Source organism: Nesoenas mayeri (assembly GCF_963082525.1).
Source record: "Nesoenas mayeri genome assembly, chromosome: 3".
Classification (NCBI taxonomy): Eukaryota; Metazoa; Chordata; class Aves; order Columbiformes; family Columbidae; genus Nesoenas; species Nesoenas mayeri.
Window position 1 is genome coordinate 85,523,866 of NC_137544.1, and position 23,964 is coordinate 85,547,829.

General features: G+C 39.7%; 2 protein-coding genes across 2 annotated transcripts; one reads left to right on the top strand and one right to left on the bottom strand.

The window, feature by feature from the left end:
* Positions 1–126: 126 nt before the first annotated feature.
* On the bottom strand, positions 127–13,365 carry EIF2AK2 (eukaryotic translation initiation factor 2 alpha kinase 2). Its single transcript, XM_080341142.1, has 15 exons — positions 13,334–13,365; positions 12,453–12,567; positions 11,129–11,295; positions 10,198–10,324; positions 9,287–9,369; positions 8,317–8,401; positions 7,819–7,847; positions 7,513–7,644; positions 6,941–7,060; positions 5,647–5,784; positions 3,872–4,088; positions 1,804–1,929; positions 1,148–1,243; positions 336–398; positions 127–252 (listed from the first exon to the last, which is right to left on the bottom strand). Exons 2-15 carry the CDS (start codon positions 12,465–12,467, stop codon positions 133–135), a joined length of 1,518 nt encoding a protein of 505 aa, XP_080197268.1. The 5' UTR covers positions 12,468–12,567; positions 13,334–13,365; the 3' UTR covers positions 127–132.
* A 7,824-nt stretch (positions 13,366–21,189) lies between these two features.
* On the top strand, positions 21,190–23,681 carry NANP (N-acetylneuraminic acid phosphatase). The gene is made up of 2 exons (XM_080341725.1): positions 21,190–21,516; positions 21,773–23,681. The coding sequence occupies exons 1-2, from the start codon at positions 21,427–21,429 to the stop codon at positions 22,466–22,468; spliced, it is 786 nt and encodes a 261-aa protein (XP_080197851.1). The 5' UTR covers positions 21,190–21,426; the 3' UTR covers positions 22,469–23,681.
* Positions 23,682–23,964: the final 283 nt, after the last annotated feature.

The following is a 23,964-nucleotide window of genomic DNA, read 5'->3' on the forward strand; positions in this document are numbered from 1 at the left end:
GCACAGGATTTCAAGTTGTTATTACTGAGGAAACTGGAGAATTTTGCTCTATTAAGGAACTTGCGTGTTCCTTTCAGGAAAAACAAACAAACAAAATCCTACAGTTTTCAAAATGCCCTTTTAAAAGGGTGTTTAATAACTACGAGTTTTAAGTAAATTGTCTTTATCAACAGACTCAAAAAATTCAAGTATTTGAGATACAGAGTATCTTCCTTTAGGCTGTCCTGAAAGCATCTTTTTGATTATGGATGCCTGCAAAAGAGAAATTAAATATCAATACATTATTTTTTAATGAGTAAATAAACAAACTGAAATAATGTATTAAAATCCCATACCTCAGTTGGAAATTCCTTGGTGAAGCGCTCTGGAAGTTTACCTTCTTTGATATTAGGCCATACCTGAAATTCATAAAAGGTAACAGTTTCAGTGTGTTTTCATAGATTATATCTTGCTTTGCCCTTATGACCCATATAATTTACTGAAGTAATTATGAAAATACAAATCTACAAAAAAGGTAAGGCTTCAAAAAGAAACTGTGAACAGTCTGGAAGGGTTTTTTTCCATTTAGTTGTACTTCATGTTGTTTTTATGGTCTTTTCACCAGCTGTTGTCCCTTTCTAAGCTTAAAAGCATTAGACTCTGCAATGATGTGTTTGTTTCAGCAATCCTCTCTGTTTCAGAATTTTGTTTTCATTTTGGAAAACTGCAAATGTTTTGGCTTGATAGAAACTTTATTCTTGCTCCACTGTGCAGTGAAGACAAAAGTGTGGCAGAGACAAAACTTGCCTGTTCATAATTTTTATTTTGTAAAATTAGAAAAATATTACCTTCAAATACTCTGATCAAACAAAAAGATTTATCAGAAACTTGAAATCTTTTTTGCTAGACATTCTTTAGCATGCTGAGACTTTAATATGTATGTCAGTAGGACATACATGACATAAAAGCAGTAACATTTCTTCAGTTATTACATTTCAACAGAGGTGTGAGGACTTACAGGCCTTACATAAATGAATCAAGGGGAAACGTAAAGAGATAGTACACCAGATATACAGATTCCTTCTGGCATGCAATCAGCACGGGATACCAGCAGCAAGGCAAAACAACGACGAGACTTTTTTTATTTTTTAATTTAAAGATTACATACCTTCGCTTTCTCATGACCGCTGATTCCCGAAAGAATTTCAAACCCAATTAATCCCAGTGCATAAATATCTACTTCCTTTCCATATGTGTCCCCAAACTACAAAGATTAGAACAAGAACAATATAGGTGTCAAATCCAATTGGATGGCACTTCTTAAAGTAAAATTTGAAGTCATTAGACATTTCCACCCCAAGGCTACAGGACTGGCCCTACTTGATCTTGTTACTAGTTGTTAACTCTTTCTGCTACAAACCTATTAAACACTGACTCTTATGTCACATTAAACACACACTGAAATTAAGACTCCTGCAGATCTATACAGATAAGGCACACTAATATCTCTGTCACAAATAATGAAACAAATAGAAGGACTCAAATGCCAGTTAACAGAGGTCCTAAACGGAAACTGAAATAAATGGCTGGCAGCTTGGTTTGACGAGAGCTTTCCTTACAGCACACAGTGTCAGACCCTGTAGGTTAGCACAGCAAAATAATATCAGCACACTTGCCAACAGCTTTCTCCAGAATATAGTTATCCTTGCATACAGTCATACCAGGGAACTTCAGGCAACTTGGTTTAGTACTGAGTTTAGAATCCACTGCTGAGTTTCTAATGCAAATCTAGTTACAGAGACATTGATATAGCAGGATAATTACCTGTTCTGGTGCCATGTATGATTTTGTTCCCCTGTTCTTAGTCAGAGTTTCAGACGCCTGAGAAGTCACAAGACCGAAGTCACCTATTTTTATTTTATCTTCATGCGATATGAATATATTCTGAGGCTATATATATTAAAAAAAAAAAAAAAAAAAAAAATCACTGTATGACCAAGGTTTATCATCAAGCATAATCAGCCACAGAAGTGCTCCCCATAAAATTTGGTGATTGTTCACAGAAATTAGCATCAAGAAACCAATTGGGTGGGAAATATAAAAAAATGTTCAATTAATTTTTAAAACAGAAACTAAATTTTAATGTAGTGCATGGCATAGTAACAGCAACTTTTTTTTTCACTAGCTCAGTCATAGCCATATCATGATTTAATGCTCTTCAAATACCTTGTGTATATAACATTTCAAATCCAAAAGTGCTTTTTAGGCTTCAATTCTAGCCCTGGGATTTGATACACTTGGGCAAAGCAGGTAAATGCACATGGAATTCCACTGAAATCAGTTTCTCCTAGGCACAGCAGGATTATCTGTACTAAGTCAGTTGCAGAGTTAGGGCTTACTACAGGCATCTCAGTATCACTTTTAAGTTTCCATGGAACTTCCCATTTTTAAATTCAACAAAGTCATGAGCAACTAAAAATAGAATTGTAGATGCTTGGATGAAGTTTCCCAAAGAAAATAAAGAAACTACATTTCTGAATGTTATTAAAAAAAAAAAACCCAAATAGCCTGATGCCATCTTCTACTCAAAGAAGCTCCAGTGCCTTGTAAGGCCAGGAAAGACTTCATATTTAACAGGAAGAGATGTTTGTGTCAAGAATGCCCAATGCAGTTCTTTTGTTCAACTTTGGCCACTTCCACACACATTTAATACAGTATCTATACCTGGTTACACTATTTGAAGACTCTTTTCATACAAAGCACAAATGGGATTCAGCTCAGCTTGAACCTATCCTGCAGCTTTGATTTTGGGACATGGAGATCTCAGATGGCCAAGCATCTAAGTTGACAGCAGATCAAAGTGGGGAGAAAAATTCCTAAATTCAAATGCAGACAGACAAGTTACCAATAGGATTTGGAAGCAGGTTACAACCAGATGCCATGGAAAAGGGACTGGCGCAGCAAATTCATAGGAATAGGGAAAAGTAAGAGATTGATCTGAGATGAAAATAAAGTAGAACTGAAGGAGTAAGAAAATACAAAGCACAGAGAGGGAAGAGCTAAAAATTAATGGGTGAGCAGAGGAGGCACTTATAAGGCCTCTTTTTCCTAGGCATCTAAGGAAAATAATAAAAGTATATTTGTGGTTCATTACAGTATTGTAGCAATATGCCTGATAGAAAAGGTCTAGAAGATATGAACATGTCTGTCCGTGAGACAAGATTCTACGAGTGAGCAGTGAACATGATCTGGAACTACAACATGAATGCAAAATTGCTCAAGAAGTCCATAAACTTTTTCACAAAGTGAGTGACATTATAGCTGGCATATGAAGCCCTGAAAACTTCCAAGTTTGTCCTTTATAATCTTTATATTGAAATAATTTTTTTCCATGATTGTGCACTTGTAGAGACTGAAATTCCGTCCAACAAAGTAGCATTCAAATATTCGTATGCATACATGGCACAAGAGCAACTAGCATGTGTTGTTACAAAACACAGCACGTATTAGCATAGATAAGCTGATACGGCAAGAACAAACTTTCCAGGCTCAACTTGTCACTTACATTCTTTTAATGAATTTATCAAGTACATTATTTTTCCAATAGGCAGTCTTGTGACCCAGTAACACAGACTGAAAATGCCTGTTAACTGACGACTACTCATTTTATTAACTACTACATTCTGAGATTCTTCAGTTCACCTCCTGATTTTAGGATGAAGTCCAGCCAGTTGCTGAGAAAAAAAATCAATCACTAACCGTGTCAGAAGAGGCACATTACCAGGCTACATAATAATAGACTAAACAAAGACTAGAAAAATTTAACATTTTCTGAAATTCCAAAAAGTACTATTTTTATCTATTTTTTATTTAAATTACCTATCCTGCTTACCTTGAGGTCTCGATGAATTAACCCTTCGGAATGGATATAGTTCACTCCTTTCAGTATTTGTAAAAATTTGTTTTTTGCCATCTTGTGATACTCCTTGTCTTGTCTATGCTTTGTAATCCAGTTTTCCAATGGTCCTTTTTCACAAAAGTCCATTAGGATGAAAAGACAGGGAATTTCTTTGTCTGACTTCTGCCTACAAAAGAAAATTGTATACCATCTTGAAATTGGCAAGATGCCATTCCTCACAAGTCATCACTGATTCTCAGGTTCCTCTTCTTTAAAAAAACCTTTTTGTTAATTATTATTATTTTTTGAGTTCCCCAAAACAAAATCTGCAAGTCCCTTGACTTTAAAAACGTTTTGCTTGCTTCCTTGTTCACACTGAAATTTTTTGAGTGCCCAAATTCTGCTCCCATCATACATAGAGGCATGTCCTATACAGGAAAAAAATAGCACTGTCCTTGGCTCCCGTCTTGTCCTCTAGGAGCTGCTGCAAGTTCCTGGCAGGTATTCTCTATTCTGCTCGAACAACACAGCACTAGCCTTCCTTTCCTATCCAGAATGATCACGTTTTCAAACTTGGTCCCTTCAAGAAGGTAGTGCGGTGACCATCACTAACATCAGTCTGTGAGTTAGAGAAACCCTTCCGAGAGCTGGAAATCTAGATGGAATATATTCACCAACCTGACAGGCTGATACTGTCCAGAAGAGTTCCAGCCCACCAGCCCACAAGACAGGCTGAGGCTGGAGATGGTGAGGGGAAGGCCAATATGAAGAGGAGGCGACACCGCTTTTTCCTACATGCACTGCATGATCTGCGTGCCCTGGAATAAAGTCGCCTGAGGCACTGAAAGAACAGCCATTAAGTGGCTCGCAGCTCTTTGTAGCCTTGAGGTCATGACACTAAGTGGAATTCCAGGCTGCAACCTCAGCTTTGAGCAGCTTTTTTACTGTTCTTTACCCTATAACCATTCAATGCAAAATGCATAGTTGATATTGAGACTCCAACATATTAACGGTTGGATTTTGACACATAGACTTTTTTTTTTCCCCCGTTTTTTTGCTTGTTCACTGAGCACACTGGACAGATACCATGCTAACCGTAACTTTGAATCCATTAATATTTTATGGCTCTAGGTAAGTGTGGCAACCTACCCAAAGGGTATGAATTTACAGCTAGTGAAAAAAAACACAGAAGCTTTGAAAAGTTAATAATCTAACTTATTAGTAAAACTCTCACCACTGTCTTCCCAGAAGTCTTTGTGTTGAAAGACTACCTCTAAATGAAAAAGCATTTAATTTTGTGTATCTGTTCTTAACATCCAAAACGGTTTCAGGCGTCATGGTTAAAATGCTAACATAGAGAAATAATTAAATCTATGAGAGCTACTTGCTGACCAGTACTTATTAAAAAAAGGAAAGTCTCAGTCAGGAATTTGGCAGCTATCTGCCAGGCAATTTTTTAGTTTCTGTTGTTAATTCTAGCCCCAAATTTTGAGTTCTGCATTCTTAACACTCCTCTCTAGATTCAGCAAGTTCTATATATTAAGAGAGGGAAGAAAGCTAAAATTATGTAACAAATCTTATACATCAAGAAGATATATATGACCTGCCGCTGAAAAGTACTGTGCCTTTTTTTCCTAACAGTAAGTATGTATGTGTATGCATTTATATTTATATAATGATTTATACTCAATCATCAGCCTTTCTTTTTACAACACAAAATCCACTATGGCAAACAAGTTTGTGAGTGCAAACTACTATCTTGTAGTTACCTGGAGTCTGCCCAAGTTACAGAGTCATATCCAGAGCCTGGCAAATTTACACGGTCGTATCCTTTCCAACAAGAATGATACCGCACTACATTTTCATGGTCAAGTCTTGCAAGTTCTTTTACTTCACGCCTCACATCTCTATTTGGAAGAGGTAAAAGAAAGGAAAATAAAAGCTTGAATGGCATTTCCCCATAAAAATGTAATACTAACTCTAAGACATAATATCAAGTAGCAGTATCCAGACAGTTTTACATTACTTTAGTAAAATAACATAATATTCTCCTTCATACAAGTTCAAAATTGCAGTTACAAATTCTGTGGGTTTTCTTTCATCTTCTCAGTTATTCAAAGTGCAAGAACATTTAAACCAAATTAGAAATGAAAGCCCCACTCAAAAAAGCCAAAAAGAGCAGACATTTGCAATGCATAATTACATTATGTGGCCAAAAGCAATGTAGCAAAGACTCATATTTTCTTTTTACCTCTATAAAGTTTGTTTACATATACGGAAGTCAGTGTAAATACTCATGAAGAACTGTTACTAAATTTGGCCTGCACTTCTTTGTTTTTATATGAAGAATGAAAAGAATGTTTTTTAGTATAGTTCTCAGGATTTCAATATAAATGAAAATAACACACATTTGTGAAAAAAACACAAGAATTTGAAGGCCAGTTACACAATGTAAGGGACAAGAATCTCCAAAAACTTGAAACTTTTCAAATACATTACCTAAAAGAAATTCAAGGTTTTTAGCAGCTAATAAAAATTCTCCACTAGGTACTGGTTGCAGAAAATTACTTAAAAAAAAAGATCATCATTCTCTGTTGAGATTTGTAAAGGACAAGTAACACTGTGAGAATAATGGCTACATGACTCACATACAAAGCATTTGCCAATTAAAAACCGCAAAATACATAACTTTCATTTTTCTCTATTTTCCCCAATTATAGTCATTATGCATTACTGATATGTAAATTTTCCATGTAACCTGTCAAAAGCAACAGTATTAATAACCAGAGCACTAGTGTATTCAGGAAAAGTAGAACTTAACAAATCTACTTTTTTACAGCTGCATCTGAAATTATTGCAGTACATGCAAAAATTAACAAAGTTGCCTGCCATCTTCAGCTTTACTTTGAAATAAAGAAAATAGTTTACCAGAAAGAGTGCACAATTAATAATGAAAATTGCTTAAATGCTCCTAGGATTATTAAAGAGACAAAAAAAAGTACTTAAATCTTGATTAAGGTTGCCCTAAAATAAAAAAAACAGAAGTAAACATTCAGTACATACCTTGTGAAGCAAACACGTTTGACTGCATAGGTTTTCTCATCAAGTTTTGATGTGGCTTTGAAAACATTCCCAAAACCACCTTCACCAACAGGTTCTATATTTTTAAAATCCTCAAGAAATCTTAATTAAAAGGAAAAAAAAAAAAAAAAGAGATAACTAAAGTATACTCAGCATTAAATGTACAAGGTATAAAAATGATCCTGACAGATCTAATACATCTGCTGAAATATCATTCTACAGGGATCACTCATCAACTCTACAGGTCTAAATCATAATCTTGTAGATTAAAAACCAAGGGAAACTGACCCTTGAAAGCATGTAGGGTAATTACCGTCTCATCTTCACACAAATGACTTTTGGTTGTAAGCATTAAATATCATTGCATGTCTGTTACTATACTGTATTTGAAATTTTCAGAAAATAATAAAAAAAAAAAGAACAAACTCAAAAAACAATTTTCTTCTAAAGTTATTTTTACAGCAGTATTTCCTATTATAAATAAGCACAACTAGACTACTACCTGCTGTAATGGCCATATAGGTCTTATTAAAACAAAAAAAAATCCTTCTTACCTTTTATTCACAGTATATGGACTTTTGTTCTCACTGGTATTTGTATCCAAATCTTCCAAGCTTTCATTTGAATCTGACATCCTTTTTGCCTCTTCTTTGTTTCTTTTACTACCAAAATTAGGTGCCAATATTCTTTAACAACGATAAAAGCAAAACATAGGATGAGCCATTTATCTAATATGAAAGAGGAGAGAACAGAGCGGAGAGGTACCTCCCAATAGTGGCACTTCTTTGCTGGATATGGAAACACTAAAACGATTTGCAATATAGTTTATGGGAGGTAGCAACCTAGAAATAAACACATACCTTTTGGGTTTCACGGCATTTGGGTTTCTCTATATGAAAAAGAGAAAGAGAAAAAAAAAAAACAAACCTGAGATATCTTGAATATTTTCACTATACTTAGTTTAAAATGTGTCTGAGAATGTATCTAGGAATTGTCTGTAAATGTGTTCATACCTAATATAAACAATGTAATAAGAATGAAGCCGTATCTTAGCTTAAAATTTTTCACATGTGCTATGTATTACATCATCATTCTTCCCACAGGAAAATATGATCTCAGTTTGATCCCCTTTCTTGTGAGTACTGCCCACTCAGTCAACAGTGCATAAATTGGGTCCACAGCCCAGAAGTAAATGAATAATGGTTAACGGTAGGAAGTATTGAATGGTCTTAGGAAAAATGCACGTGTTTTCTAGTGATTAGTGGATAAATAACAAACTGATGCTACACTCTGACAAGAAGCTTGCTCTGTTCAGGGTCTAAAGTGTAATTATGAGGAAGACTGTTTTCATACTATACCTGAGAAGGTGAAGGCTTTTCATGTACTGCCATGACTTCCATTTTTGCTACTAATTTTGGAGTTGAGTCTTCAAAGCAAATACTGCTGTTATTGAAAAATAATAGGCTACTTTTAGGTGAAAGTAACACAATAATTAAAAAAAAAAAAAAAACCAAAAAAAAAAACCAGAAACATAAAAAAGCAAAACCTGAAGAAACATTAACAGTCATGACTGGTTTAAACTATGAAGCTTTATTCTGGAAAGCTAATACAACAATAACATTTTGTAATATATTCCTCTATTTCTATGATCTGACATCATTATATCTAGATATCTATGTAATATATGTTCTACTATATCCTTTAATTAAATGCGTTAAATCCTGAGGTTCATCTCAAGGCATTGCAGCCATCTCTAGCATGATTGCTTTACAATCATACAAAGAACATAAAAGAAGTGATAGGGGCACTACAGTCAATTTAAGCATTTTCACTTTCCTTCACAAAGCAAATTTTCCCTTTGGTGGAAATGAGGATTTATGGAGAATGAAAAAGGGAGGGCAGGGGAAGAGAGAAGAAAGAAGAAAGCAGGATGTGGAGTACAGGAAAGTACCAAAATGGAATTATACTGAGTTCACAAGAGTGGCACAATAGAAAAATGAGTGTTTAAAATGGCATGAAAAAATAATGCTGCTGAATGAGATAGATTATTCCATTTACATCACAGTAAAAATGTTTCTGAAAGAACTACTCATGGCAAAATCTAAATATATCAGAAAACTCTAAAATTATTATAAGCTAACACATAAGGACTCAAAATTGCACAAGTACAACAAATTTTGCTGTGAAGTCTAAGAAATACAAGCTCAAATTAAATGGCTTTATACTGCAATAAAGGAATTATGACAGATTTGATTTACAACTAGATGACATGACCCTCTAAGATTAGTAAATACATGTTTTATCACATTATCAGTGAACTAAACTTACTCTGAGTCAGACTGAGTTGCAACTTGAGAGGAATTACTATGTTTGCTAAATGTAGAATTGCTGCCAGATTTTTCACCTCCCAACTGAAAACCAAAACAAAACAAAAAACTCAAACAAGAATAGTTAACAAAATCACATTAAAAAATGCATGGTGCAAAAGATGCCATTCAGAAAGGTGGAAAGGAAAATTACAAGGTCGTAAGTGGAAGCACTGAACATTCAAAGCCCTGCAGAATAAAAGTATCTGCCTGGCTTCCACCCGGAAGAATGAAACACAGGGCCCTGTCACAGTGAGCATTTTCCTAGTCATATTGAGACTATACAGACACATTTGCAGAAGTAGACTCTGGGAACTATTAAAAAATCAGGATAAGAGTAACAGTTATTAAAAGCAAATGTTTTCATTGTTTACTGCATATGCAATTGTCTGTGGAAAACAAGATTTATGTAGGCTTTGGTATATGTAATAAGCAGAATTGAAAATCTGAGTCTGTACAAAAAGACATTCAATGTCTTCAGCATGAAAAACCTGCAAAACCCAGATTACTAAACCGGGGTTGACTAAAAAAAAATTAATCCTGAATACTTAGTATAGGTTCTTTCTTTCTTTCTTTTTGGCTTCACATCATAAGAGCGTAAATGCAACATTAAATGACAGCGTATCAGATCATACTCTGAAATATGCAGAGATCTCAACCATGGTATTTATTTAATCCAGCAACTGAATATAGAACCACAACATAGATTTTACCAACAGAATCATGTAGCCCAAACAACCCACCACAATATGGATTGTTTCCCTTGTAAGTGGAATCCATGGAATATGCTTTTAAATACAATGAGGAAATCTGTACAAAAATTAAGGACAGAAGAATTAAGCTTCTGTCTTAAGGCTATAATTTAACACATACTGTTAGAGAGCCTTCCTCTTTTAGCTTCTCAAATGCTTGTTTTGCAGCAGCTTGTCTTGCAGCACCTACAGAAGCTCCAGTGCCAATTCCACACACAAACCCACTAATTGTACAGCTACAAGAAAACCTGTAAAATACAACAGGGAATGAAGTTTTATATTCCATATGATAAGCCTTAATTTAATTATTTTAAACACTACAGTCAATTGACATTATAGAATGAAAATCTGAAATATACATCTTCAGGACAATCTTTCCAACATACATTTAATCTAATTAATAACAGCAGATAACTAATTTGATATGCCTTCAAGACAACCAGTTTTCAGAGAGCAAATATTTAGCACCTTTTAAAGTTGAACTCCTAAAAGCATCATATCATACGCACCCACAATCACAAATGATCTGCAGTTTAAGTTTTAAAATGGCTGATACTGCAGGGAAGTCATTATGGGTTTTCAAGCAGATATTGTCAAGAGTTAAAATATGCAGATATTCCTTGTCATTCCTCAGCTCTCATTAACTTGAACATTTCTACAACTCGCTGACAGCAACACATTTGGTAGGGGACACAAACAGGCTCTCCTTGGCATTTGCTTCCTCAAAGTCTCCAAAATACATTCTGAGAGGTCCACAAAGTTGGAGAGCTACAACCAAGATAACTGACAATTTGTCAACACTGACTACCATTTTATCATCATGAAATCTCCTCCCAGCTAAACAAACTCAGTCCTCTTAGTCTCTCTGCCTATGTCCTATCCTCCAACTCCTTAACCACTTTAATGGCCCTCCACTGGATTCTCTCCAGAATATCTCCACATTTTTATTGTATTTCTAAAGATTCATTTAAAACTACTCAGGATAACCAATGGTAGTGTTAGTAAAGACAAAGAAGTATTAAAAGCAAGTACAAAAACAAAGTACATCTTACATGGGAGCATGGGGATCTCCAGTACGGTTTGTGTTACAATAATCAACTATTTGCGATGTCTTTTGTGAATAGATATTCAGTAGACTGACGTAGTCATTGGTTTGTACAGCTAATGCGGTCATTGGACTTGTTAATTTTGCAGCTTGCATATTTGAAGGACTCTCTGGCTATAAAACAAGCAAAATAGCTAACTTAAAAACTTAAGCTTAATGAATAAACAGTACACAAGATCTAATGTAGCTGCAAGGTTTGTAAGCATTTCAAAACATTTTTAAGAAATCCCAGGTTTGCATTCACAGAGTCTCTTGTGACGAAGGACAGCCGTCTCAACCCAGAATTACTACACTTTGAATTCCCAAATAAATGTAAATCCAGTTTCTCAAGTATTGCACCAATATCTTCAACAACCTATCACCATGCCTCCTCCCACCTCTTTTAAGAAAATACAGGAAACAAGCTATGAAATGTCTCATTTTAAAAAAGCAAATGCTGCTTTCTGAATTTTCTCACAGCCTGACCAGAGGCAAGAAAACTGATGGCAGCGAAGTGCTGCTGATGCTGCCATTAGCAAGAGCTGCAAAAGCTCCAATGCACATACAAGAGCAGAAAGCAGAACTTCTCAGCAGTGTCATGATTAGGCAGCATTAATAATACATTAACAACCATGCAGCAATTTCATAAAGTAATGATGGTGACACAGTAAGAAGCATATGGAAACATGGAAGGAAAGATTTCACTTAAAAGGTGCTAAAAAGCATTCAGAATCAAAAAGAAAAAGAATAGCTACGAAAAAACACATAGCAGAAAACGGAAGAGCAAAATTCAAACCTAGACTAAATCAAGGAGGATAAAGAGTATAAAAACAGCTATACCGCAAAGAGCGTTTTGACAATGAAACAAAGATTAATCGGATCAAGTGAAAGTAAGCAATTTTATGAGCAGAGCGGCAACAGGCACACTGAACAATGCCTTTACAAATGTTTCAAAGACCTCAAATTACTGAACAGCTGTGAAGATGGAAAGGAACATTGTCCACTCCGCATATACCAGGGCAGCTTATACTAAGGCAAACACATTTCCTCATCATCCCATAACAGCAGGGGACAAAACTCTCTCAATATTACCAACCCTGCAGTAGAACGATAACGAAAATTGTTCAGTGGTAAAAAGTAGAAAAGTACTCAATGAGACAGAACAAAGACAACTTAAATAATTAGAAATTCTTTCAAATTAAAGAAAACAATGGTATTTTACGGTCTACTTTTAGAGATTCACCTCCAAACTTTATTAGGAAAAAAAAAAAAAAATCCTACAGTTTACTCACCTGTCTCTCAATCATTTCCCAGGTTACTTTTGCTGCTATTGCTTTTGCTTCCTTCTTGTTTTTAGCAGTGCCACTACCATAATTTTCACCATTTATTTTAACCACAACTGTGAACCTGCAATGAAGGAAACTTTTCTAAAACACTGTCACATTTTGTCTCATATATACTCAATAACCTTCTCAGATTCAATGTCCTTTTTATTATCTACAAAGCATTAGAAGTTAGCTGTGGATGTATTTAAGTATTCATGTGTTTTTATTACATCTAACTCCTGATTATCATAAATCTTTAGTAAAAATATTTATAAGTGTTTCCTGCTCAGTCACAAATGCATGTACTTTATTAGTTCTAACAGTATTTCTAAATGTCTAACTGCTTTTTAAACGCAAAATTATTTAAATTTTTTAAAGCAAAAGAATGCATAAGGTCAGAATTGTTATAGACAAAGTCAGGAAGCCCTAACACCAGGACATATCTCAGCACTGCAAAACTGTATGTAAAAATTAGCTAATCTTGATTTCATGAATCCAGATGTGACATTACACTCATCTTTGCTACACGTGCTATTTAGTGAGCGCAAAAACGTGTCTGGTGCTTCCTAAGACATGAATTTAAAGTCAGTCACAAACAAACAAACACACCCTGTACAGTTCTGCCCTTCCCCACTCAACCACTGATGCCTTCCCCCTCTGTTGCACAACTGTGCACACACCGCTTCCCATACAGCAATGCCGTAAGTCGGAAGAGGGAATTGATGCAGCTCAGGACTGTGTGTATTGGGTGTGACTGGGATGGAATCAGCCTTCTTCATGGCAGCTGGTATGGTGCTATGTTGTGGATTTGGGAGTAGAACAGTGTCAGTAACACAACAATGTTTTACCTATAGCTGACCAGTGTTTGCACAGCATCAAAGCCTTTTCTTTTTCCCCTACTCTGGCTCCCCAGCAAGTAAGCTGCAGTTGTGAGAAGCTGGGAAGCAATACAGCCAGAGCAGCTGGCCAGAGGGATGCTCCATGCCTTATGGCATTGCAGTCAGAAGTAAAAACTGGGGGAAGAAAGAGGAAGAGGGGACATGCGGGGTTATAATTTTGTCTTCCCAAGTAACCATTACACACGATTCAGCCCCACTTTCCTAGAAATGGTCAAACATCTGCCTGCTCCTGGAAGTAGTGAGTGAATTCCTTATATTGCTTTGGTTGCACATGCTGCCTTGCTTCACCTATTAAACTGTCTTTAGCTCGATCCACAAGTTTTTCTCCCTTTCACCCTTCCAATTATTTTCCTAGTCCCACTGTAGGTAAGTGAGCAAGTGGCTGGATGGGGGTTGAGCTGCCACCTAGGGTCAACCCACCACAGTGACCCAAAAACAAATGGTTGGTTTTCAGCCAAAATCAGTTCTTACCCAGATCAAACTGGTCCTGCAGCTGCAAAATCCTTAATGTTTCTGCTGCTGCCTTTGCACAAAAAGCAACAGAGGGGAAAACAACTAGATTTCTGCTTTTCAGAGCAGCACAGACTTGCATCAAGTTGAAGTGACCATTATTATAACCTCGCAGTACGTCTGTACTTCAGATTGCAGCAGAGCAAGTTCACAGTAAACAAGATAGAGTCACACAAAGAAACAGTCTAGAGATAGCACCATGAGTTTCTCTGCGGGACAATTTGTCTTGAACAGTGGAATGACTTCAGGAATTGACTTTTTTTTCATTATTCCAACTTCATTCTCCACTTCCCTTTAGTGAAACGTTTGGGTGGAAAACAATGCAGATGCAGAATAGTGCTTGCATAAGCAAGCCTTAATGAGAGATCTTAAGGAGGTCAACAGTAGGACCAGGCACACCCCAGTGTGCCACATGCTCAACACAAAAGCATATCAAGAAAAAGCATGAAAGATGATTGGTTTTTAGGAAAGGGTTTGTTACCCAACCCATATCTAAGTGCTGAATACTACACACATTCAGCTATGACTCCGCATCCAAAAATCTACCATTTTATTTAAGCATCCTGGGGAAACCTGCAGTCTGAGTCTCAGTGACCCATGAAGTTAATTATTCAAGTTGAGGATTGTCTGAATGAGTGTTACATGACTTGGTCTTACATGTACAGTCATTCTTATTCACCACAGACCCGAAGTTATTAACCACTGCCCAGATTGGACAGTTTTAAGTACAGCTGGTCTGGTTGTTCCCACACACTGCGTTCCCAGCCCAAGAAAGCTCACAATCACTCAGGACTGAGCCAGCCTGGGCTCTCTGAACCTTCTCACGTTGCATTCAGCACTGACTCTGACAGACATTGCAGAGGAAGGAGCTACAACACCAAAATCAGGATAGGGTAGGAGGAGATGACAGGAGGTGCCTCTGCATCATGCCGCAGACAAGTAGGGAAGGACTTACGAAGTGGAACACAGCACAGCAGAGTTAAGGAGCACACTCAGGACCAGCAGTGACCAATGCATCCCACTGGCAGGCAGAGCACTGGGAAAGAGCACCAGAAGGGCACCAAAAGAGGTTTACCACACTCAGCACTGTAGCCAGACACTTTACATTGTACTCCTTGGAACAGCCCAAGTTATCCAAGATTTTCTTAGATACCACTATCACACCTCACATCACTTACAGATACAGGAGAATGGGTTGAATTATATTTGTGAATGTAGCAGAGCACAGAGAAAAAAAATAAAGAGGCCACTAAATGAGTAAATTTGAAATGTATGTAAATTCTGGTAGTCCCATGCCATCACTTTTGAAGCATGAAGATGTTGCTGTGTGACCACAGCTCTGGTCATGACTTCAACAAGCTTTACTGTTTTGAATTACATGAGCTGCATGATGAAAAAGAATTATCATAACTGACAAACATTTGAGACTCAGATAATACTTATTTATTCGTACTGGGACTATGGTCAGGTCTAATAATAAGTCAGCACAGATGGCACTGGCTGGTAACATGGAAGACATTAAAAGAAACATACTAATTATTAGCATAAGGCTTGTCTTCATGCAAACTAGCAAAAATTTTTAAAAAAAAGTCACAAGGAGATATCATAGATCTTGAGTATTTATGATTTCTGTCAAGGGAAAAAAAAAATCTGTGAAACACCATATTTGTGTTAAAAAAATAAAACATATTCCATCACCTGTAATTGTCTCTAAAAGTAAAAACAAAACAGCTTAAGCAAAAGACCCTTCTCTTGTAATAGATGTTCAAAAGATAACTACACGTAAAACATGTTGGTATCAAATAATTTATACCCCAACCTTCATGCTTAGAAATTAATCACAATAATAAATCACAATAATAAATCACAAATAATTTCCATGCTTTGTAAAACTAAATAAAAATCAAAACACTTACGTTAGCATAAACCATAAACTGAAATTATGCTGCAACCCACCCCACCTCCTGAGAGGTTTCGTGGCAGATGCAGAACATACACACAATGTGGTTACCGATAATACATGCATTGCTTTTGCTTTCCAAAAGAGGGCCATCGACTCTGAAATCAGTTTCTTCCCAAACCATATGACATGACATCCTCCCCACCCACGGGTGGTTTCAGCCAGCTCTCCTGGCACATATACACCTTCAGCAAATTAACTTTTGTGATTGCAAGCTTTAGTCAGTTCCTTCATTGCAGGAAGAGTCCTGATGTTTATTGACATGCATAGTGAACTTACTCAGGACAATGACTTGGGCCGGTCATGTGGACATCATCATAATGCAGTTGAAGTCCCTTCTTTTGACAGTAGTGGTTTATCTTCTGCATATATTCACGTTCCATTTTGACAAAATCTCCAAAAGGTTCTGCAAAGCAAAATTCAAAGATATGTCTGTGCCTCCAGGCATAGTATAGTGACAACCTCTAATCCTGGCAGAGCTCTGCTGTGATTTAAAATAGAAAACCAGTGCCAGTCAGACAAAGTTAACAGAAAACTGACTCTAATTTCTAATTCAAGTGGTTGATCTGCAAATGGTTTTTAAGAGTCATTGCTTGGAATAACAGATTTAGAAAGCAACAGCAGAGAATTTTGCGATTAGAGAAGATTTCTTAGCAGATTTTTTTGGTGGGAAAAGGCTGAATCATTCACCGAATCCTGGGGGGTGTAGGGGCGCGGGTCCACAACGTTTCTTCGGACAGATTCCTTCAGAGGACAACCAAGAGGCATTTTAACATACCCTTTCAAACCGCGATGACTGTCGGGCTCAGTCACACGCACCGAAAACGAATCCCGGCTCTCGTTGGCGGCGCGGTCCGTGAGGGCCGGAGTGCGGGCAGCCTGCCTCGGCGGGACCGGACGGGTTGCCTCCGAGCCGCGGCAGGCGCCCCGGGGCCCCCAAGAGCTTCAGCAGCCGGAGCAGCAAGGCGGCACACGGGCGGGGCGGGGCGCAGGCGGACCTCCCCGTTTCGCTTCCCGCATTACCGCCCGTCGCGGCTGGAAGCGAAACCGAAAGGGCGAGCGGCAGTGCCGGAGACCCGGATGCGGCACGGTGGGGACGGCCACCGCCGAGCTGCGGTTCTGCCGCCTGGGCTGACAGAGCCGAGCCCCCGGTCCCGAGGCTGCGGGGACCCCCGCTCTGCCCACCGTCTGCTGTCCCGGCCCGGCCAGCCCGGCTTTCTCCTGAAGTGAGGGCTGCAGGGCAAGGAAATCGCCTCCCAAAGACGTTCCACACGCCTGCAGTGTCACCCCAGCGGTACTTCCGCCTCGAGTACTTGCTACCTTTTCCTGTTACAAATTATACAAGGAAGCTACAGTAACCACATACTATAGCTCATCTATATGGAAAACAAAGAGTAGTGGCGCACCCAGCTTTTCCCACTTACATACAAATATACATACGTACATATATTTAGTAGCCCTTTTCCCTCTCTAACTAGCCAGTCACCACTCATATCCCTTACAAAGTATGACAGAATTAACTGGAGCTCCACATGTTCTTAGTGGTCACATCGGTATCCCACAACTCTGCAACACTGCAATGGTCTCAAAGTCAGCAGCTTCCCAAATAAATTTATTCCAAACCATAGTTACGGCACATAACAAAAAATATATATTTCCTTTTATACATTTTGAATTTTCAATTCAGTTGCTAACCTTTTGGCTGGATATTATTTTATTGCATCTTACTACTTTATTGAATCCCAATTTACTGCAATCTCTCTAAATTTTTCCTCAGCCCTTAAATGCCTTTTCTACTCTTCTAATTCTACATCTGTGGGAATTTTTTAATTATGTGATCAGTAAGCACAAATGATTCCAAATGAAGCTGTACCACTCATTTTAATTAAGGGGGGGATGGAAATCAACATACTTTTTTACATGCCACTTCATTGCATTACTCTTGTATTGGTAAGAGTTGGCTTCACAAAGGTGGTCTTCCACTTTTTAGAGATGATGAAAAAAATGCACATACTGTATTTAGAAAAGTGGGGGGAAAAAAGGCATAATTTAAGTGTTTTTCCTTCCAGCCTGCATTGTCTATATTTATCAGTACTGAGTGGTGTTAGCCAATCCACTCAGCCTGCTCAGATATTTTTAAATTCCTCACAGTCTTGCTTTAGTCTCAGCCAACAAATAGACACCTAAATTGTGAGAGCTATTTCTCATCTCTCATTGTTTAGCCCTTCTTTAAACTTAAAATATGTTATGGGTATCACTGAACATTAAGGCATTTCATAGTAAATCTCTTACTGAGATAAAGGAAAATCATCCACCAAATTAATAATATCTTCTGGATTTTTAAAAAGGGAAAAAAAAAAAAAAAATAGGAGATCTCCAACATTAGCTTCCAGAAGCTATATCTAAAGTATGGAGCAGATGTATCTCACTGTGGCACTCTACATCTATTCTTGACCATCCAGATACACAACCTTTTGGGCTCCACTTTGATTCCCTTCAACACCCCCTGCAAGATCTCTCGCCAGGAGAAACCAGACAGCTGTAAAGGAGAGAAGGAAAAGAGCAGTAAGCTTCAGGTGTCATCTTTGGTATGAGGAAATGACTTAGGCACCCACCAGCAACCAGGAAGCACACCTGCTCTCCTACAGCACTGACATAACCAACAAGGAACCCATTCAGCCACCAGTGGGGATACAGAGGAAAACATCAGTGAGTTCAAAACACTAAATTTCTAAGGACAATAACCTTGTGAGGAATAAAACAAAACAAAACAAGAAAAAAAAAAGTACCCCCCACAAAACAAACAAAAAAACACACCACAAGTTATGAGTCTCCTAACTTTGAAAGTATTATTTATGTATGTATGAACAAAACAGGTTTTCACTGAAAATATGAAAAACACCACTCTTCCTTGTTAAAACCCACCTACTGAAATTCCATAATTCTATGTATGGACCTAATTGAGAGATACCAAAATGGCATTCTTACATTATAACTTCTGGTATGTGCAATACACCTCATGTTTCAACTTGGCTCCTAATTAGGTTTCTGATCACCACTGCTTTCCTGGCACTGAGCTTCTGTGAGCCATTTTCAGACTCCAGAAAGCCTGCAGAAAGAACAATGAGAAAGTAATACACATGTCTGAAAGCCTAAGATGATTACACACAGATCATGCATGCTGACATGTGGATACAAAAAGCTGTCATGAGTAGCCTTATTTACTGACAGAGCATCACAAATGGTTGATTTGAAGTGAAATGACCTTGCAGTGACTTTTACAAGTATACAAAAAAGCACACTTTACTACTGCAGTCCTATTCTGAAGGGAATGTTTTCCCCACACAGTTACTTAAAGAAAAAAATGAAAATAATAAAAATAAAGTTGAAATATAACTATAATCCATGGTTTAACTGCTTCAATTCTATCTCTGAAAGCTTCTAGTAAAGATCTATATCTTGCAAAATCTTTTAAGACATGTTTAGTTTCCAATTATGACATCTTTGACCAACTGTTAAGCTGGTTTTGAAACCATAAAGATTACTTTCATATCAAGTGTACCTTTTCTGAAAGGTACATATTCATGGGATCCAGCACTCACTGACTGGAAAGCAGGGCTGTCTGAAAAGGATACCATCTTCTTAAGGAGAAGAGAATCCTAGAAATTCAGCTATTTTTAAAAATTCTTTGTGTAAATTCTGAAAAACAGTAATTCAGTAGAGGCACATTAAATCCACACACCCAACACCTTTTCTGTTTTATCAAATGACACTAGCACATTTTATAAGAAGTCAACTAGAGTAATTTTATTAAAACTCCACCTGTTTCCTTAACCACAGGATCTTTAGCCATGTCTGCTTCTTCTCAGAGACCTTCCCTCTCCTTAAATACTAACTTCTGTAGTTTCACTTGCCTTACGCCAAGCCCTTTTGCACGATTTTTTTTTTCTTATGGGTTACCCAATGTATTTTATCTGACAAGGAAGTTGCTGTCAAAGGTGCAGTTTTCAGAACTGAAAGTGGCGTAGTGTGAACTTTCAGTTTCTCTGGTAAGATATATAAAGTTTCCTGTAGGTTTGTGAATTGCATTTAATTATTAATGTCTAATCGGCATTAGCAGTATTAACAGCAAGTAAATCAACAAAAACTGCTTGTTGGTTGATTAAAAAAAAAAAAAGACACCGTGTGTTATCAAAACATGTTGTAAAAGAACAATAGGAACATTACTTGAGCAATCAAGCTTGCTGTTTACCTTCACCCTGGTGAAAACGATCTGTTTTGAAACAGCATGTGGTACAGACTAATGTAAAACCATTTCTGTCATGCCTGTGGGATTCATTTGCTCTAGAAAATATTTACCTTCGGAATTTCAAACATTCTAATATATCAGTTCCCCCAATACCGAAGTATTTATAGCGGAGTCACTGTCTTTGAGTTCATCACGAACAAATCACGCAGGTGCTGTGGAACAGATCGCACTTTGCCTCGCCCCCAGGTGACTCTGCAGGAGGACACGCTCCAGAAGGCGACAGCGGAGCCGGGGAAGGGGCAGTGCCTGCTCGCCTCTCTCTCGTGTGTGTCGTCCTCCTGCTCACCAACGCCTCTTCAAGGAATGCTCCGCAGTACAAAACCTACGGACTTTGGCATCTTCGGGCGCCACGCAGCGACACCGTGACGACAGCATTTCGCAGGTGTGATAACAGGCTTCACCAGTGGCGGGAGCCGTGCACGGCGGCACGAAGGCAGCGAGCCCCGGGCCGGCGCAGGGAGAGGAGCTGCCGGGAGAACCGCGGGGCTGCCGCGCAACCATTCCCGGGTGGAAACGGTGTGTGTGGAGGAAATCCTCTCATGGTAAAGCTGTCCCCTGGCAGCATTTCAACAGGTGTTTTCCAAATCAGGTGCCAGCTCTAGGTTGCCTCATCATGAAAGCAAGCCTTAACAGAGAAAGGACAAAAAACAAACCACAAAACCAAGGAGCGGACCCGCCCGTATCGCCGCTTTCCACAGGCCCCACTACCGCTCACCCCTCACTCCCCGGACAGGTGCCTCCTCCTCCCCGCCTCAGCAGCCGCCGCCACGGCCGCGGCTCCCCTTCCTCTGGCGTACCGCACCCCCGTGCACGGCCGGAGACGCGCAGGGCACTGCGGCTCCCACTGGCACCGGGGCTCGGGAGCTGCCCCCGCGGCGGCTCTCGCTCTTCCCCGCCCCAGCCCTCCACAAGCCCCCGCGGTCTGGGCAGGGTCTCCTCACAGCCCCACACCAGGGCCCTGCGTAACCCCAGCCCTCTTCTCGGGGCGGAGCTGAGCTCCACCCGCACCGGCAAACGCCCTTTTTTAGAGCAGAATGACGGGGCGGCTGCCCCCGCCGCTACCTCCCTCACGGGCGTGACGCAGCGCCCCACGGCCGGGCCGACGCTCCGCCCGGCACCAGCGAGAGGCGGGGCCGGGACAGGGCCGGCTGCCCCCGCCCCGCTGTGCCCCGGCACGGGCGGCTGTGGCGGCGGTCGGGGCACTCCCCTCCGCCCTGGCGGCTCGGCCGTTCGAGAGGGGCGGCTCTCGCGAGAGGCGGCGCCATGGGGGTGCACGGCGTCAAGGCGGTGTTCTTCGACTTGGACAACACGCTGATCGACACGGCGGCGGCGGGGCGGCGCGCTATCGAGGAGGTACTGCCTCTGTCCCCACGGCCCTCCGGCGCGGGGCCTGCGGCCACGGGCTCCCCTGGCCCGGCGGCGCCGCGCTCCCCCGGCACCGAGGGAGCCGGAGGCAGCCGGAGGCCCCTTAGGGGCCGTTAACGGGCCGGCACCGACAGGCAGCCGGGGGTCTTCTAAGGGGCCGTTAACGGTCGCGGCGCTGGGAGTGGGGGGGCGCGGTGCCAGGCCCTGCGTGCAGCGCGCTGATGGGGGGCCCTTGTCCGTTCAGGTGATAAACGCGCTGCAGTCCAAGCACCACTACGGTGAGGGCGAAGCCCGCCTCATCTGCGACAAGGTGCAGGCCAAGCTCCTCAAGGAGTGTCACGATCCCGCCAAGATGTGCATCACCGACCTGCGCATCTCGCACTGGGAGGAGGCCATCCAAGAGACGATGGGCGGCGAGGCCAACCGCGACCTGGCCGCCGAGTGCTACTTCCTGTGGAAAACCACCCGGCTGCAGCACCTCACGCTGGCCGAGGACACGCGGGACATGCTGACCGAGCTGCGGAAAGGGCTCCGGCTGCTGCTCCTCACCAACGGCGACAAGCAGACGCAGCGGGAGAAGATCGAGGCGTGCGCCTGCCAGCCCTACTTCGATGCCATCGTTGTGGGAGGAGAGCAGAAAGAAGAGAAGCCGGCGCCATCCATATTTCGTTACTGTTGCGATCTCCTGGGGGTGCAGCCCGCGGAGTGTGTTATGGTCGGGGACTCTCTAGATACAGATATTCAAGGAGGCCTGAATGCTGGTTTGAAAGCAACTGTCTGGTTAAACAAAGCAATGACAACCCCAGTAGATACCTCCCCAGTACCTCATTATATTATTTCTTCTGTTCTGGATCTTCCAGCAGTTTTACAGAAGATGGAGCACAAAATTAATGCTAAGTTAGGAACTGACCATACAGCTGGTAGTAATGAAGCACACTGACGGTTCCAGCATATGATCGGGGACGTGCTGAGCTGTTAGGTGACTCACGCTCTTGTTAAAAATTTGACCCTAGGATTTTGAACTAATGTGTGGTATGGTTTGTTTTTTTTAATAGCAGGTGAATGAATTTTCACAGATGTCAGTGAAAACAAGATAAAAACAAAGAGTTAGCGGATGCATGTGCAGTTAATTTAAAACAACTGCCTCTGGGAATTATTTTGACAGACCGTGGCTAAAGTCTATCTGTCTCTCACTTAAGTTGCCAGTCTCTTGTTTAAATAGTGGAAAAGAAAATGTGAATGTTTTGATCTTTCACATGCTTTGCTGACTTGTAAGTTTAGCAGAAGCTTCAGACCTTGTTTGCAGTGTGTAAAGAAAGGTGAGAAAGAGCGTGGTACAATCTAGTAAATATTCACAGTTGGTCTGCGGTTCCACTCAGGAACTGGAGTGAATTTTGCTATTTCTAAAACCAGAATGTATTAACAGAATTTATTACGTATCAGACCACTAGAAAATGCTCTACCTTTGATATATTTTCAAGTTTTAGAATTTTTTTTCAGACTTTGCAGTGACTTCTTTTGTGGAATCTGTACCTCTTTCCAAAAGTACTTAAATGTACATTAAAAAATTGAATTTGTATAGGGGACCATTTACCAAAGAGACTTGATGGATAAGTTTTTATATTATCTTGGTGCTTATACAGATATGTGTGATGTTTTCAATGGTCTTCTTACTGTACTGTGAAACTCTTTAAAGGCTAATATTATTGTTCTGTCTGATTTTATTTGTGAAGTTTGATCAGACCTTTTGTAAAAACTGTTATTGGTCTTGCTCAGGTGTATGACTACTCAGATTCAACTGCAGGATCAGTGCTTTTTTGACTGTTTTAATGGCACTGCTATACAATCCCTCCTTACTCCAGTTTCTACATGTATGTCATGTCGTTCGCTCTGGAGAAAATAAGAGCTAGTTGTTTGTAAGTGGCTTTCATGACTCTCTTCCAGGAAACTGGAAAATAATGTCATATGTATTACAGTACTGTGTACAACTTTGTAATGTCTATGTGCTATTTCCACTAGATTGAGGAGACGACTCTATAAACTCTAAGATTTCTCTTTCACAGATCATGATCTTAATAATTTATTTTTTTCTGTACTTCATATTCTTACTATATGATGAGAATGTATTCACATATTAAATGGAAATGTAAACACTTGTTGGAAAATTTGCATTTGTCAAAACCTATTTGCTCTATATACACTTTGGGCTTAATATCTCACCATATATGAGCAATCACGTTTTGTATTTTAGGATATATCCATGACAAGTCTTTTGAGAACAGGGATACTGAGTTGCTGGCGGAAGAGTATCTGGCATGTGCGCAGCAATAAAAGATCAGCAAAAAGAACAAAAACGTACTAGGAAATGGGTATGTAGAAGGAATCCTTTATACAAGAAAGGTTCATTTGTTTAATTTGACGTGAATTTAAGTTAAT

What these genes read in the sequence shown, in the direction of transcription:
- EIF2AK2 (XM_080341142.1), bottom strand. An exon ending in TAATTCATCGAGACCTCAAG is followed by an intron (nt 1,930 to 3,871) that starts GTAAGCAGGATA and finishes TAATATATATAG; the next exon opens with CCTCAGAATATATTCATATC. An exon ending in CCAAGGAATTTCCAACTGAG is followed by an intron (nt 253 to 335) that starts GTATGGGATTTT and finishes TCTCTTTTGCAG; the next exon opens with GCATCCATAATCAAAAAGAT.
- NANP (XM_080341725.1), top strand. Translation starts at nt 21,427, where the DNA reads ATGGGGGTGCACGGCGTCAAGGCGGTGTTCTTCGACTTGGACAACACG. An exon ending in GGCGGCGCGCTATCGAGGAG is followed by an intron (nt 21,517 to 21,772) that starts GTACTGCCTCTG and finishes TTGTCCGTTCAG; the next exon opens with GTGATAAACGCGCTGCAGTC.